Here is a 17,829-nt window from a genome sequence, read left to right as displayed (position 1 = left end):
CACTCCCAGCTCCCTTTCTGCCTGGCTGCTCTCCAGCCCCTCTGTGCCCAGCCCATGGGGCTGCCGGGGGTTGTTGTGGCCAAAGGGCAGGACCCGGCCCTTGGCCTGGTTGAACCTCATCCTGTTGGAATCAGCCCATGGATCCCACCCGTCCAGGTCCCTCTGCAGAGCCCTCCTGCCTTCCAGCAGATCAACACTCCCCCCCAGCTTGGTGTCATCTGCAAGTCACTGGAAATGAAAAGCAGGCCCAGTGACTACAGACAAATGCTCAGAGGCCTGGTGGTCACCAATTCCACCCTCCTGGGACAGGCTGGTCACAGCACCCAGGGAATGCTCTGCTCTGCCACAAGGGCCTTGTTTAGGGAGCCCCAGCTCCACCCCAGAGCTCTCACTGCACACCAGGGTAACACAGCACAAAGACAGTTAAATGCACCAGACAGTCAGTCAACGAGCAACAAATCCTTGTTTCATGTTACAGGTTTGAACACATGAGAGTGATGAGGCACAAAGCTGTGCCAGGGCAGGGTCAGGTTGGATCTCAGGGAAAGGTTCTTCCCCCAGAGGGTGGTTGGGCACTACCCAGGCTCCCCAGGGCAGTGGGCACAGCCCCAAGGCTGCCAGAGCTCCAGGAGGGTTTGGATGATCCTCTGGGCACAGGGGGGGATTGTTGGGGTGTCTGTGCAGGGCCAGGGGTTGGACTGGATTGTCCTTGGGGGTTCCTTCCAGCTCAAGATATTCTGTAATTCCAGATTCTCTGTGTTCCTGCTGCAGTGCAAAGCCACTGTCTGTTAATGTTTGTGTTCAGGCCAGAGCCTCAACCCCTTTCAAATGGAAACAAATTTAACTTGGGAGAAGTAGAGAATACGAAATAAACAATCAGGAGGAATAAATCATCAGGATTTAAGTTGCTGCAGCTGCAGTCCCAGCCCTTTTTCTGCATCAAAGTATCCCAAGTTAAATGTTTGGGTTTGTTGTTTTGTTTTGTTTTTTAAATAAAGTGTTTATTCTGAAAATAGACTTCGGGGAAATAAAGGGAAGAGCAAAAAAAAACACAAACAAAAAGCTGTTGGCAGATGTGGTCAAACACATAATTAAAGCCAGACATGTCTCACACAACAAGAACTGTTAATGGCTCACACCCCTTTTCTCTACACTTTTACATATCCCAGTGTTTTCAGACACCACTTAATGACACGAAAAAAATAATTATGCTCAGGATCACTTGGAAGACATAAAAACAATGCTACTAAAACACCACACAAGGCTGTGGCTTCGTTCCAAAATAACACTTCTCAAGCAGACTGTTGCTACTGACAGCCCTGGGGATCTCCTGCTGATCCAGCAGGGAGATCTCAGAGCGGGGACTCACAAAGGAGGAGTTGTGCAGATGGCAAATTGTATCTAGAATTAAAGCTGAGATTAAAGTTCACACACCCACATGCACAGAAGTGCCTGAGTAATGAAGTCTCTCTTTCCTGGTGAGCTTTGGAAGCCATGGTGTCCCAGGACAGGGCACTGCAGGGACTTTACTGACTCCTGAGGGGAAATTAAGCCCTGGATTTATCTTCCCTGCCCTCACACCTCACCTGTCTGAACAGAAAACCTTCTGCTGGCAAAGCCCATATTGCAAGAGTAACTCCAGCCAGGGCTCTCACCTGGCAGTGAGGGGGCCTTACCTTTTCTAGCAGGTAATTATTGATGTGCCCACCTATTGGGTCTCCTTTAAAATCAAAGTTGATGTCCATGTACTTCCCAAACCGGCTGGAATTGTCGTTCCGGTTTGTCTTGGCGTTGCCAAAGGCCTCCAGCACACAGTTGGATTTCAGCAGGATGTTCTTCACTCTGCAGGATGGGGGGATGGAAGAGGGAACGGGCTAAGTCCAGACCTGAGCCCTCAAAACCATGGAATCTGTTCCACGAGCGTTTCTGGGGAAGGATTCAGCTCTCTGCTGACACAGCTGGGCAGATGTGGATGACATCAGCAATCCCATGGGAAAGCAGCTGGGAGCTGCCAGCAACACTCCTTAGAGCAAGCAAAGGCCCTTTGGTTCAAAGACCAAATCCTGACTCAAAACAGCATCAAAAACTCAGCTCCTTTCCACATTTCAGTTTTGAAACCAATTTATTGAGCTCTTTTGCAAAGTTTATTGGAGGTTGGTGTTAACTCTGTTTCAGCAGAAAGGCACATTCTTTGTTCCAATGCTTTTACTCCAGGACTAACAGGCACATTTTGCAAATCAGGAGCATGTGAGCCTGGAAGCTCATGGAATACACTCCTTGCACTCAACATGCTGTCCTAATGTACCCCGACTTCGGGCAATTTGCCCCAGGAAAAGTGATTTACAATCACTGGAAAAGACCTGTAAGATCATCAGATGGTTGCTATTGCTTGGAAGGTACCTCTAGATACTGGGGTTTTTTTAATTTTTCTGCACGATTTTAGCAATTAATATTGCAATTAAAATTGCCAGAGTAAAAGCAGTATCTGAAGAAGTTAGGGAACTGCTGTAAAAATCAGCATATACAAGACACCCTCAGCCACAGAGCCCACTGAAAGAGATCCCCAAATTTCCCTCGTTTGCCAGGCAAGGCCTTACCTCTCCACCTCAGCCCTCTGCCCAGGGTTGGTGATGGCTGCAATGTACTGCATGATGTATTTACTGGCCTCAGTTTTCCCAGCTCCACTTTCACCTGGGGGCAGAAACACCAGGGTGACCCAGGAGATGAAACAAAGCAAAGCAAATCACTGCACAGAACATCTCAATTCTACTCCAACAACGTCTGGGGGGTTTTGATTTGTTATTTTAAAACCATCTTTGTGTGCACTTGGGGCATTTTCTAGGCCCTGTGGCTGCGCTGGCTCGGAGCAATTGTGATGTGAGACTTCCCAGGTCGGGAACGGGCCTGGCACACAGAGGATCAAAGGAATATTGTTAGAGGAGAAAGCCTGGCTGGGCAGGACAAGGGGCCACTGTTCAGCCCCCCAGCTCGGGGCTCTCGCCTTTCAGAGCTCGGGGACATCAAGGGAAGGAAGTGCCAGGATCCAGGCAGGGAACGAGCCCAAACCAGCTCAGGGGCACGACCAGCAGCTCCTGAGCAGAGACAGGCCCTGCTCTGTGGATCCCTGCAGTGGGATAAGGCTCCTGCTCCCGTTATCCCTCTGCAGGCACTGCCCCAGCTCCTGCCTGGCTGGGAGAGGGCTGAAGGACTGAAGGAGAGAAGAAATAATTGCGACATCTCCCCACACGGACTCGAACGCAAACGAGCCTTAAGACTACTGAAGTTTTTTCCTTTATAGCCAAACCCCCCATCCTCCTCCTGCCTGGGATGTCCCCAGATGTCCCCAGGCCGGCCCAGCTCACCTGAGATGGCCCAGCTCACCTGAGATGACGATGCAGGTGTCCTTGGAGCGCCTCTTCATGGCCTTGTAGGCGGCGTCGGCGATGGCGAAGAGGTGGGGGGGCCTCTCGTAGAGCTCCCGGCCCTTGTACTGCTCGATGGTGTCCCGGCCGTAGATGTTCAGGTTCTTGTAGGGGTTCATGGAAACCACCACCTCCCCAATGAAGGTGTAAATCCTGCCCTTCTCAAACCTGCCCAGGGGGGACAAAAAGGGGGGAAATGAGTCAAATGGAGAGGTTTGGAACACACCTGCCCAGAGCCCAGCAGTGAACTCTGAGCCACGGGAACACCACAACAAAACCTGGGCTATGGACACTCCCTGGATGGCACAGCAGGGACAGAGAGACCTGAGGGTGCAACAACTATCAGCTTTTAGTTTAGCACCTACAGAGGACATTTCCACTGCTGCTTCACTGACAGGTGCACAAGATACAATTTACGGTCTCCACAGCTGACAAGAAGTCAACACAAGTGTGAGGAGCAAATAAAATCTGCTCCATAAAGGGGATTTAAAGGCAAATTCTTTTTTTCACGTTCTGCAGTTGTCCATGACCCAGTTAAAGGCCAGAGAAGCCCCTCACTGAGAGGTCTAATCACACTTGGAAGAAAATAAACAAAGACAGAAGCCCAGGAGGGAATTGCAGCCTTTCAGCTCCAGCAATGAGCTTCCACCCCATCCATCCATTTTACTGGAAGGCACCTTGGTATCACCACTGCTGCTAAACCAGAGGGCAAAGATTCCTAAGAATGTGTAAAAACAACCCTAAACTGCACCTTTCCTAAACCCTACCTGGCCCTTGCATTCTTTCTGCAAACAAGACAGAAAATAACTGGAAGCTTGTTTATAAAAAGTGTTTAAGTTAAAAGCTGTTTCCAAGGAAAACCACATTTTATCGGAAGTTACCTGTCAGGAGAGCTCACAGGAGTTCCAGGTTAACAGCAGAAGAAATTTATACAGCTTTTGCTTCTCAGGAGGAGAAAGGATGGCAGGAGATTTCGGGATCAACACCCAAACCACGGCATTTGCACCACAACTACCTGTCTGCAGCTGCACTTAAACCTCACAACGTTAGATGGCACCAGAACCCCTCCAACAGAGCCCAGGGGCCTCCAATCCCTCCTGGACTCCGGCACAAATTCCAGCATTACTTTATTGAATTTATTACCACCCCCACGTGGTGACAGCCCTGACATTTTCTATTGTTCATTTGAGAATTTTCTGCAGCATCTTGGCAGTCTCAGTTTTTAGCAGGTGTAATAAAACTCAAGAAATATCATCCAGCAACCAGCATTCCACTTTCTGGGAGTGCTTGTGCCTCCAATTCCAGCTTCCTCCCGAAATACTGCACTAAAAAGACCCAAGAACTGCAAAATGTCTTCTTCCTGCAATCAGTTTTAACTGAAAATGTCTCGATATACATTTCCCAAAACTTAAAATGCAAAGATATTTTTGAGATATACGCTGTTTGAAAGCTACCACAAATGTTTTAGAAAAGATAATCTTAAAATAATTACCAGTATCAGTACACCTGATTTTAACTCTGAGAAGCACAAAGCAGGTGGGAATTGTGGTATTTGGAAGATCCCAAAGAGGCAGAAGGTGCAAAAGGATCAGATACCAGGCTCCTGCCCTCTCAGGAGCCCTCGAGGGACTCTGCATATACATAGGAGAGCTTGAAAAACCAAGCCCACACAATACTGTTGCTATTAAGGAGATCAAGTCACACATAAATATATAATGGAAACCACTACAGGGACACCACAGTCAGCAGAATCATCCCATCTTTTGGAGTTGGACATCCAAAGGTGAATTATTCACTGGAGAACACACAGAGTGCTCTCCAGAAGGCCCTGCCCAGCAGCACATACCTGCTGCTCAAGGCACTGTTGATGACAAAAATAAAGATACAGCAGTTTGTGGGTGAGTTTTTAAGCCCCACAGCACTGCCACAGACAAGGGGGAGAGTTCATGGCTCCAGAGAGGGTAAAGGGAGGGTTGTTCCAGCTGCTGAGAAGAAATAAAGGAATAAAGGCCCATTGTGCCAAGTCACCATCACAGCACCCAATACTCTGACCTCTTCCTTAAGTCATGAATTATGTAAACTTGCACTGGCAGAGCCCAGTTTAAGTTTCCTCTAGTGGCAGTTCGGTGTCCTTGCCTGAACCCCAGAACCATGGAACATCCTGAGCTGGAAGGGACCCACAAGGATCACCACAAAGTCAAGCTCTAAAAGGTTTCACTGGGCTCTGACAAGTTGTGTCTTCACCTCTGTGGCAAAAGGCAGACGGAGGCGAGGGAGGAGAAGGATCCACCTCCAGGCCTGACCAACAGACCTGTCTCCAGCTTGGCTCTAAGGACCCAGACTTCATGAACAACTGACACCCCCATTTTTACTTCTTGCTTCATTTTTCTTTACACTTCTTAGCACTGGAGTTCAAATTCCAGAGCTGGGCTCAGATGTTCCCGACGGCTCCTCACCCCTCCTGGCTGATAAAGCCCCTTTTCATCCCTCAGAGCAGCCCAGGCCAAGAACAGCAGGAACTGTTTTCCTGCTGGGAGAGCCTGGCCCAGGGAGAACTCGTGGAAACTTAAGGAAACAACCCACCAGGGCAGAGGAAACGGGGAGCAGGAGCTGTGTTACAGCCTCTGCTCTCCAGGGCAAGGGCACAAAGCAGGACAACAAAGCTCTTTGGTGCTTTTTGGAAAGGCTCATCCCCCATCTGGGGAAACTCATCCACACCAGGGCCAGTGCAGCCATTCCAGGGCTGAGGTTTAGAGGCAGAACTGGACTGTTTTTTATTAAAAGGAACAGCAGCAAGTCTGCTAAAGGGAACCCCAATATCCACTCCTGGGGCAACACCCCCACGGTCAAACCTTGGTTTGTGTCTCTCATGGAAATCACGTCAGCTTGGGCTACAACAAAACATTTCCCTGTAATAATTCCATTGGAACCATTCCTGTATAAACGTCATGGAATCACAGAATATCCCCAGAGGGAAGGGACCTCCAAGGATCACCAAATCCAACCCCTGGCCCTGCACACACCCCCCAACAATCCCACCCTGTCCCTCAGAGCGTTGTCCAAACCCTCCTGGAGCTCTGGCAGCCTTGGGGCTGTGCCCACTGCCCTGGGGAGCCTGGTCAGTGCCAACCACCCTCTGGGGGAAGAACCTTTCCCTGAGATCCAACCTGAGCCTGCCCTGACACAGCTCCAGCCCTTCCCTGGGGGCTGTCCCTGCTCCCCAGAGCAGAGATGGAGCTGCCCCTCGGGAGGAAGCTGCAGACCCCAATAAGTGTCCCCTCAGTCTCCTCTCTCCATTAGCTCAGCAACCAAAAAGAAATTCAGAGTATTTAATCCCTGTGAGTTATTCTGAGGAACATCAGCTCTTCCATGAGAAGTTTTTATACTAGTTTTTATTACCTCATTAAAACATCAATTGATAATGAGAAAATAAAAAGCAGTGAGTCACAGACTATAAATCACTGAAAGGGAGAGAAATTATTCTCTAGGAAAGAAGACCACTAAGGCAAGAAAAAGGCTCTTACTTTGTTTTGTAGTCTTTATGTTTAAGGAAGGGAGTTAAGTCCAGACACCCCATGTTCACATCCAGTTCCCCCTGGAAAATCCACTGCAGGAATGGGAGCACTGGAGCAGAAATCCTCACCAGCAGAGAGCACTCAACATTTAGGATTTCCTCCACCTGACAAACACTCCAGTCAAAAATAAAACCGTTCTTACCGAGGAAATGATGCAACTTCAAATGCACTCAGTACAAATAAAGAAAAGAGTTAGCTGGCAGGGCTTGGAACCCACACTCCCAAACAACATCTGCAGGACAGGGACCCTGCAGGACAGGGACCACAGCCATCCCCTGAGCACACACTTCCAGCTGATCCTTGAGCAGCAGCAGCTTGAAGTAAAGAAATGTTAACAAAAAAAGAAAGGGAAAAGCAAATAACTCAGGACAAATCAGGAGTGCTGCAGAGGCACTGGGCCACAACTAACCTGGTCCCACTGAAGGTGAAGAGAATAAAAATATGGTTTCAAATATTCTGTATTTCCAGCCTTATCTGTGAACCCCAAGGTACAAACTGAAATACTGAATATGAACTATTGAGTATGAGCACACAGATTTTTCCTCCTTCCTCCCTGTGCATGGCAAGAAGAATAATCCAGCAGCTCCACAGCCCTGGCACGCAGAGGAGGGACAATTCCTTTCCCTGTTGGAAACACCCCATGTGATTTGGGTTACTCTCCCAAAGGGGGCAACAAGTCTCAGTTACTTTTTACCACCAAATGTAAACATTAAACTCCAATCCCGCAGGCTTTGAGTCCATTCTCTTTGCAAACACACACGAAGATATTTAACTAAGCCTCAAGGATGGGCCTTTAGGATGTGCTCACCAAGAAGGGAATTTAAGCAGAACTTCTGGCAGTGAAACCATATTTACCTGGTTTTAAAGTCGAGAATGTGTACCCTGCACTCACACAAGGCAACAACCATTCCCCTCGTGCTTTGGGAAGCAAGTGACTGCTAAAAGCCACTTACCCTGTGTGCCTCAGGCACTTGTGCCTTTTCTAGGTGATACTGGGTTCTCTCTGCTGCGAGTCCAGTGCTACTTAAAGACTTTATTTTAGGTAAATCTCAAAATAAACTCAGCTGCCAAGCAGGACTTCGAGGCTTTCAGTAAATCGCTCCCAAAGTGTCTCACAGCGAACCAGCCCCTCACAAGAGCGCTCAGATAAACAGGATTTGCGTTGGCAGAACTATTGCTAAAACACTCTTGCTGCTCTTGGAAAAACAGCCCAAAGAACTGTCCAGTCAGTACAACCCCCCTGCACAGGGAACCGATCCAAGCTGTCCCGGTGGTGAATGTGCATGTCTGCAGCACCACAATATGTGTGTCTGCGGGGTTCGGACCCACCCCGAGGGCCAGAAGAGCTGAAATGCAGCTCAGTGAATGTGCAGGTGAGGTTTTTGCTCGCAGTTGGCCTGCAGGGGCTCGGCTCTCTCGGCTGCCAGTTTAACAAAATAGGAAATGCCATTGGGAGCACCACTCCTTTCCTGTGCTGTGGGAGCAGACGGGGCAGGGGGAGGAATCCTCCGTTCACCCACAGCCCTCAGCCAGCCTGGGGAAGGAGGTTAAAGGAGTTCTTTGTAATGATGTCATTTTTTTTTCTAAAGAAAATCAGCAAACTCTGAGTGACCACTGCCACATCTTCCTCAGCAAACCGAGGGTTCAGCAAACTGTAATTTTGACGAGGCTGGTTCAGCTCCAAACCAGCCTTGAGTCAGCCCCTCAAACCACGAGGTGAGGCTGGGGGAAGGAAAACGGGAGATGGAGAAAGGCTAAAACTGTGAGATATAGAAACAGGGGTAATATTAAAACCCCTCTCCTTAAATATAAAGTATTAACCTTGCACTGAAAAAATGCCAAACCACTAAACAGGGGAGTCACTGAACTTTCATTTCTATTTGCGTCAGAGGGCCCGGGCTCTGCTGCAGAGGGAAGCTCTGTGGGCTCGGTTGGGAGCTCCGGGAGCAGAGCAGGAGGCACAGGCAGGCTTGAAACAGATAATGAGACAAAAGGAAGGTCTCTGAAAAGCCTCCAGGACAACAAATGCTTTGTGGGTTTATCCCCAACCCGCACAGGGAAAGTCGCTGCAGGCCCAGGTAGAGAGAAGAGCAGCCTGCGCCCGATCGCTGGTGTGGAGCAGGAAAACACTCCCGGCTTCAGTGTGAAAAATCTGACTGGAACACTGAAATCCCAGTGCAGCAATCACATTACTGTGCTCTGAGCAGGACAGTGCCCTGAGTGATGTCCTGAGGGTGAGTTATCCCAGATCTAACCAGGGAAGAGGAGAACAGGATGGGATAGCAGCAAACGAGACTGTCACCTGCCCACATCTCTTTTTCATCTGCCAAATAAGGGCACAAAATCTACAAAAGGGCAGTAAAAACCAAAAAAATCTCAGAAGTCAGGTAGGTTCTCTCTGCCCCCATCACACACCAAGTCAGCAGGTGAGGGGAGAGCAGAGCTTGTCATGCAAAAGAACTCATTTAAATGCATAAGGCTCATAAAACGGCTGAGGAGGAGGACAAGGTGGAAGTAATCACCTATAAATGGGTGAGGTGAGTATCCCCCTGCCAGAATAATTCATTAAACAAAAAAACTGTATAGGCACATGTAAGAGGGGCACAGGAACGGAGCACCCTGGCCAACACAGGCTGACTGAGAGCCACAGCAGCATCCCGGGAAAGCTGCAGGGACCCCTGAGCTCTGCTGGGGATGGCTGAGCTCAGGCTGGGGGTGTCTTTGGAACATGTGGCTTCCTGCAGTGACCAACATTTCACCTCATGGTCCATTATGTTCCTCCCACTCCGATGTTACTGCAGTTGGGTACTTAAAAAGAGACATTTCACCCTCATTCACCACCTCCTGCTTCCATCCCCAGGTCTGCATTAACTGTAACCTGCCACACCAGGATTAGCTCAGCCCCAGTTTGGGGAATTCAGCTTTGTCCATCGGGTCACACACTGCTGTGTTAAAGGGTTTGCCACCTTCAGGCATATCAGGGGACAAAACTGCACAAAAAGCTGCACAAAAGGGGAAACCCAGAGCAATGACTGGAGGTTGGACAGAGCTGCACCACGAGGGAGGTCCCTGGGTCAGTGGGGTGGGAATTCTGCAGTGCTGGCTCTGTCCCAGGGGTGTCCAGGCAAGACTTCTGAATAACAACCTTCTTGCAAGGGATGCTGAAGGGACTGTAAAATCCTGCAACCCAACAGAAAGATCTAGAAACATGGAGAAAAACAAAGCCCAGGAAACAACAACCACTGGTTGCTGACAGAGCAGCAGCCTCCTAAAAAATACCAACCTGCAGCCACAGCAGCAACTGTGTTCATGACTTGAAACCCTATTTTCTAAGCCATATTCTTCCACACACCTGGGGTGATATCCTGCACCACCTTCCCAACTCTCTGCCCACGCTGCACAATTAACAGAACCTCATGGTGCTGTCTAATTACACTTCTATTCTCTCCACAAGCCCAGGTGCCAAGATACAGTCCCAGTATCCCACAGGTTTCCTCTGGAGATGCCTGGAGACTCCTCTAGCAGTCAGCTGGCTGGAGCTGCTGATGTTCAGCTGCCTCATTGTTGTGCTGGAAAGGAATACTCTGATTTGTTGAGCTCGTGGCCAGTGCTGGGGATGTGCTGGAGCCCCTGAATGCAGCATTGTCTGACACAGGGCTCAGAACACCCAGGGATCATTCATCTTGCAGCACCAAGATGCAGAACCCCATCTGCCAGCACTCCAAAAGTCTCTGGGAATGTTACAGCTAAAATAAAACTGGATTCCTGATTTATACTAAGCCAGGCCATGCAAGCCGTGCAAAAATAACAATAATAAGGCAAAGCATGCAAACAGTGACTCAGTTTGTGCAGCACTGGGGCTTCTCCCAGAGCTGCTGCAGTGATTTGCACCATCACCTCCACACAGATCCTCACAGGCCACAGCTGGGGCTGTGTTGTCTGGCTGTGACACTGGGCTGTGACACCAGGGTGGGACGCTGGGCTGTGACAACAGGCTTCTCCAGGCATTCCCAGCCCATTGTGATCCCTCAGCTCCCGTGGTCTAGCCCAGAGCTGCTCCAGCAGCACCTCAGGGTCCCAGCCAAGGGCTTTGGTGGACAAATGCCCAGAGTGTCCAAGCAGCAGCTGAAGATGTTCCTGCTCCAGCTGCCCACCCAGCCCCTGGGCCAGAGATCCCCTCCTGCCACGGCTGCTGCAGGGCCAAGGAGGGCCAGCTGGATCCCCACATGGTCACTGGCACCATTCTCCAGGGCACAGACACCAAGGCCTTCAGCCAGGGCATGGGGACAAAGAGCCACAAGCACTGGAGAGGGAAAAATTGAGTCTGCAGGTCACAAAGCAAATCCCTTTCAACACAACGTGTCCATTAACAGTTCCCTGGGCTTCCTTGGAAGACATCCAGCCAGGAAAAGTTCCCATTTTGGATGTAGATTTGGCTCAGGTTTGTTGTGGGACTTTTTTTTTCCTTGCTTTGTCCTAGAAAAGCTTCATGTCCCCAGTGACAATCTGAAACTGAAACCCCTCTTCCCCATCTCCCAGTCTCTCCCACCACCAGGAATGGAGCAGCAGGTGCCCTGGAAGACCAACCCTCAGGCTCTGAAGGAATGAGGTTATGTCTGCACATCAGTGCTGGAAAGGCCTTACTGGTTTGTTCTTCCCAATGAAAGAGTAACTAATATTTTACAGAAGGTTTGGGTGCAAAATAAAGGGGTTTTTCACCACCCCCAAGTGCAGAGCTTTCAGTTAAAGCCACGAGTGACCCACCCAACAGAGTCATCATCAGCATCTTTCTCCCTCTCCCTGAAAGGCCAATTTCCAAAAGGGAAAAAGAGAAGGAACAACACAGGGAATGATTCAAACACCTTTGTGGGTAGGGAAGGACTGGCAAGATAAGCAAAGGAATTTGCCCCAGGGCCTGAAGCACCTCCCTGCACATGGGTTGAGAGGAAGAGCAGCTGAGCAGCAGCAGTGCTGCCCCTGCTGCATCCATCACCCAGTGCAGGAGCAGGTCCCAAGTGCCAAGTGTGCACAGTGATAACAGGGGAACATTGGCAATATGGAAAAGGACTTCAGAGGTGTGATTAGTAAAACAGATTACTTGATTTACGTGCTGCTTCATCCTTCCAAATTACCACCGGAGAGATTGTGTTCATTTAACTCCTTCACATTTTACACATTGTTTATTCTGTCAGACAGCTCCCACTCAGCACTGAAGGACTATTCAAATAATACTAATGTGAGACAGCACAAACACCACTCAAAGCAGAACTAACATGCAACTAAGCTGAAAAATATCTACAATTTATCTGCCACAAGTTGAGCTAACTTTGACCTCACCACTGAATTTTTAATTCTAGGCCAGTGGAATTCAGAGCCCTGTGAAATTATTTAAACCAGGATCTTTTAAATGACACATCAGCCCAAGGATGCAGGCAGGCTGTTACTTCTGTCAAGTATCATTTGTCAGGGAATGAGCCTTAGTTAGTGACAGTCTCACGGTCAGAGCAAACAGTGTTTATAAAAAAGGTTTAATAATGAAGTTTTCAGCCACTAATTATTTACAGAAAGCACTGATTTAGTCTGGAGTGGTGTTAAGTGAATACTCTCAGCTTTGGCAGACACTGAAAAGCAGCAGCACAGAGTGGAAGTGCTGCTCCTTTCCAGGATGATCACACTGATTTTGGACACCAGCAGCAGAGCAGCTGCCCCAGCCTGAGGCAGGGCAGTGCTGGGACCTCCCCAGTTCCCCAGTTAATTTCCAGTTAATTCACCTTTATTTTGATGAATTTTTTTTTAGAAATCAGGTTAATTAACAGCTCAGAGCTGACACATCCTCCTCCAAACACAGCTATGTGAGTCTCCCTCTCTCCCCTGAGCAATGGGCTGATAAACCCTCACTGAACCTGCTGCCAGGAGGCACAAAGAAACACTTGGAATCAACAGGTCTGGCAGTCACAAACTGCCAATCTCTTCACACCTTTTAAAATTACACATAAAATCACCTATTAGATGGAAAACATGTTACTTCTCCGTGCTTTTTTAAAGTTAAGTGGTTTGTGTTACCCTTCCCTGCTGCAGAAGGGATGAGTGGATCTCTCATGCAGTTGGAATAATCTAATTATTATAAACTGCTGAATTAGTAATAATAATTAGTGATAGACTTAGTGATGTTCCCTGTCAGCTCCCTGATCACTCTCCATCAGGCAACAGCAAATGAGGGGAACGGGTCAACTGCCAGTTTTCCAAGGACTCCTGAAAACAAGGAATGCTTCAAGCTCATCCAAGCACTCTCCTCTGTCCATGGGCAAGCACTGGCAATCCATGCATTTCACTGCCTGCTGGGAATGCACAGTGGAACACAACTGCCAACCCTCCTGGCCCAGCACACACAGCATGCCATCACTTCATCCCTGTTTATCCACGAACCCTCCCCCTGGAGCAGCCTCTGGGGAACTAAAGGAATTCTGTTCACAGGTATCAATGAAAGAATTCAAACAACACACACAACCCTTATTATTTGCATTTTAGATATTTAATATATTGTAGTGCAACAGTCTCTACTACACAGCTCTCTGCACTCATCCAAGTCCTCAAGGAGCATATTCATGTTCTTTTTATTTAATACAGTCATGGCCTGAAGCTGAAGGTTTAGATGGGATATTGGGAAGGAATTCTTTCTTCCCTGTGAGGGTGGGGAGGCCCTGGCACAGGTTGCCCAGAGAAGCTGTGGCTGCCCCTGGATCCCTGGGAGTGTCCAAGGCCAGGTTGGACGGGCCTGGAGCAACCTGGGCTGGTGGAAGGTGTCCCTGCCCATGGCAGGGGGTGGCACTGGATGGGCTTTAATGTCCCTTCCAACCCAAACTAGTCTGGGATTCCATGATTCCATATTTTTAATGTAAAATTAACTCTTATATTTACAGGAGGCTGCTCCCAGAGAATATTGCCCACACTCTTCTGACCTGCTCTTCTCACTGAACCCCAGGAATAAAACAGTCACTTCCACAATCCAGTCAGAAAATTCATCTCCAGCTCTGGCTACAATGACATGGTCTGATGGACTTGCAGATAAGGACAAGGGTTCAAGAGTTTCAGCCACAGCCCTTTCATGCAGTGCCAACAAAATTACTACAAATCCTGCTTTTGTCAAAAGGAGAGCAGAATGTATTTATGAAACGACTCTTTACCTCCTAAATATATTCAAAGGAGACTTACAGGAAAAGAAATGAAGCTTAGTTATTTCCTGCTCACATCTCTGTCCTTTGAGGAGGAGAACAAAGGAATTTGACACTTCATATCTACACTCATCTTAAGCACCCTTCTTTGGCCTTTAACTGGGGTCCAGAGTCACACCAGCAGTTAAGGAAATGCTCCTACACATAGAAAATCAGCAGCTTTGATAAGCTGCACAGGTAATTATGCTGATATGGTGGGTTTTTATCACCTATCTGCACTTCTCTCAAAGTCCCAGGGCAGAGGAGATAACACTCAGCTAATTATCCCTTCTGCTCCTCTCTCAGGCTCCAGCGTTGGAAGCTGTTTGCTTGTGGGGTGAGTTTGAAAGAATCACAGCTCAGCACTGGAAATGCCAACAGTTCTAGGAAATGGGCCATGCCAAAAACCCTCCTCAACTGTCCAGTAACCTGAGACAAGAAAAACCCTTCCCTCAGCCCCGCTCTGTTGATGTAACCTCAGGCAAGACAGAGCAGGGATCCAAAACAGTTTAACACCACTTGAAGAGGACCCTGAAAATATCTCATCTGGGCTGTGGCTCATCCAGCTCTGGAGAAGGGAACAACAGATCCCCATCAGCCAAGGATGGAGGATTCCTGCATGGCCTCTGCAAACACAGAGTGCAAAGCCTGAAACATGGGATCAGTGTGTTCAGACAAACATCCCTCCCCTCTACCCCCAGCGCTGCTTTACCAGAGTTATTCCTTAAATTCCTTCTCTTCCCTCCCTTTTTTGGTGGGGATATGGGGAGTGAGGAGAAGCAGAGAAAGAAGGAAGGCTGGGGGAGAGGAGGTGACAGACCCAGTCTAATGCCATCAGCTCGAGTTTGGGGATTTATTTCCACTTTCAGTTTATCAAGTCAAACTTGATTTACTGTCCTCCCCAACCACTCATAACTCTTCACCACAACAGCCACCTCCACTTCTTCTAATTTATCCTGTTTTCAATACAGAGGCACAAACAGAGGCCAAGCAGAGGTTTCACTAGCCAGGGATCTTCCTCAACAGGGCTGTGCACACTCCCAGAGCTCTCCACAGCCCACACTCTGCTCCCACAGGGCACCTGAGTGTAGGCCAGGTTACATCTTCTCCATTTGAGTAGCCCTGCAGGCCAAACTTCTGCCAAGTCACTGCATTCCCAGCTCCAGCCCTGCCACTGGACTCACCAGCCACAAACCTTCCCCTGGATACCTACATGTGGGCAGGTGAAATTTTGGGGTTGATTCACCATTGACTGCACTGGCCAGGTTTCCAGTGACTGTACAAATAACCCTTAACCCCAGCAGCTGTGGGGGTGCTGTGTGGTGCCCACGTTGCAGAAGTGGGAATCACCTCCTGCTGCATCTCTGCAGCTTCTTCCCCGGGGTCCCTGCTCAGGGAATATGGTGCAAAAGGCCAAAGCTTTGTGTGTTTAAAAAAAGGCCAAAGCCCCTCTGTGTGGAGCCACCTCAGCTCTGCAGCTTCACTGCCTGGAGCTCCACAGGCTGAGGAGACAGGGATCCAGGTCCTGGAAGCCGCAGGGACACGTTCTCCCAGAGCACAGCAGGGCTGCTCTGCCAGGACCTGCTGCCCCTGAACGGGGCTCACATGCACCTCTGCAATGGGGTGGTTAATCTGCAACCACACCATCCACCCAGGGCAGCTGAGGATCAAATGGGCAAGGAATAAACCAGACATTACCATAACTAAACATTAACTCGCTGCTGCTTGGCTGCCTGGCTTTGAAGCCCCTTCATCTTCCTCAGTGAGCAGGGAGAGAGGAGGGTACAAACACCCAAAAAACATCAAGCACCATCTCAGTTTCAAACACTGTACCTATAACACAACATAAAACTGATAAACCAGGGAGACTCTCAGGAATTCGGGGTCCCTTCTGATCAGTCCTTGCTGGCCTGCTCACACAGTGACCACCCTTCCCCAGCAGGGCAGTGCTCATGTTCCTGGTTTAACTGGGTGGGTTCACATTGTTTTGCTCCTGAGGTCCTCCCTGCCCACCTGCTCGAGCTCTGTCTCCAGAGAGATCTCAGAGAACACATAATTTAAGCTCCCCTGGTTGAGGCTGCACTGGCTGTGTGACACTGGCCTCCAAAGCTCTGTGACAGACAGTCCCTTCCTTCTGCTTCCAGCAGCCCCTGCAGGGCAAACCAACCCCACCCTGGGGCAAAAGGGCCCCAAACACACTGTCCAGCTGCTCCCACACAGCCCACCCCGGCTCACACACCACATGGCACGTGAAAAACCGGTTGTTTAATCGTGGCCTCCTCCTGCTGCACTTTCCCCACAGCATCGATTGTTTGCAAATGTGTCATTATTTGTAAATGTGTAATTAGGAGGCAAAGGCTGAGCCGGGCACGTGGGAGGTTTTCATCACAGGCGATCAGATCCGAGCAGTGTGTTAACAAAACAAAGGGAGCAGTATTTTAAAAGCTTATAAACTCCAGCCCCGCACTGGCCCAGCAGTGGGGCCCAACTGCAAATTACAGCTTGTTGGTTGACAATTACATCAACCCCGCTGCAATTACTGAGCCTGTTTGTCACAGTCTGATCAGAAACAGCAGCTCAGTGTTATTACAGACGGGTTCTGCAACTGCTAAAGTGACCTGGGGAAATGATCCAGAAGTCACAAGGGACCAATTCCTCATGGTCAGACTGAAAGGACTGTCAAAATATCTAAACAGACTGAAGAACCGTTAGCAAAGCAGTGGGATCAACCCAGGAACCTACATGAGCAGATTGCAGCCCCTTACAGGCCACTGCTCATTTATAATGGCACCTTTACTGCTGCTTCTTGAACCCTGGAATTGGTCCATGGCCCCCCCATGCTCCTCTCCCTCCCTCACGTTGTACCCGAGCTTAATTAAAAGAAAAAAAAAAAAGGAGGGAAAATGGTTGGACACAACTGTCTTCACAGCACAGCTGGTGGCAGGGAAGAGAGAAGTCCACCCAAAAGGCAGGTAAAAGGCACAGAGCTTTGAAAATCAACCCCTCAGCCAGTTTGTCCAGGGTGGTCTGTCAGCACTCACTGACTTGGTTCATCCCCTGGGAACTCAGTAGGAAATATATGACAGGTATTTTGACCATCTAACACTAATCTGACCTTTCCCAAGACGACAGTTGATGCCACCTTGAAGAGTCATAAAAGCTTAAGACAGGAAAAGCACTTTCAGCAAGTTAATTCCTGCCCTGCTGGCAACATTCCCTGCTTTGTCTTAGGGCTGAGAAGCTCCAGACATTCACACAGGTATTGAAAAGCTCCTGGTACAACCAAGCTCTTGCTGTCCAGCACTGGGTGTGTGAGGAAGAGGCACAGAATGACCCCAGAGCCTTCCCTGGTGCTGCACTAAGGCACAGTTTCTGCAGAACTACAAATGTGTCCAGGATCTTGAGAAATCCTGGGTCTCCAGCATAATTCAGGGAACACTTTCAGTGCCAGACCTTTCCTCTTCTCCCCTGGTGCAGCTGAGCAGGGCATGAGCAGGACACCCTTAGGGTCACCTGTCCCTGTGCTTGGGGTGTCCCCTCTCTGCCCCACATTGCTCCTCACCCCAAGAGCTGCTGCTGCCACCTCTGAGAGCAGCCCTGTTCGCAGGATTTGCAGCGTGA

General features: G+C 49.2%; 1 protein-coding gene across 1 annotated transcript in view; it reads right to left on the bottom strand.

Moving 5' to 3' along the window:
* Positions 1 to 3,949, bottom strand: part of LOC103766626 (unconventional myosin-Id) — a 65,969-nt gene extending 62,020 nt beyond the window's left edge. Inside the window, exons 1-4 of the mRNA XM_029963304.1 lie at positions 3,933 to 3,949; positions 3,382 to 3,590; positions 2,598 to 2,691; positions 1,677 to 1,842 (exon numbers count right to left, since the gene is read on the bottom strand). Of these exons, the coding sequence (XP_029819164.1) occupies positions 1,677 to 1,842; positions 2,598 to 2,691; positions 3,382 to 3,590; positions 3,933 to 3,949 (486 nt within the window). The remainder of the gene's footprint in view (positions 1 to 1,676; positions 1,843 to 2,597; positions 2,692 to 3,381; positions 3,591 to 3,932) is intronic.
* Positions 3,950 to 17,829: the final 13,880 nt, after the last annotated feature.

This window comes from Manacus vitellinus, unplaced genomic scaffold, assembly GCF_001715985.3.
Source record: "Manacus vitellinus isolate BGI_N305 unplaced genomic scaffold, ASM171598v3 scaffold_100_pilon, whole genome shotgun sequence".
Taxonomy (NCBI): Eukaryota; Metazoa; Chordata; class Aves; order Passeriformes; family Pipridae; genus Manacus; species Manacus vitellinus.
Note: the sequence above shows the minus strand (reverse complement) of the source record. Positions and strands in the feature narration are given on the sequence as shown.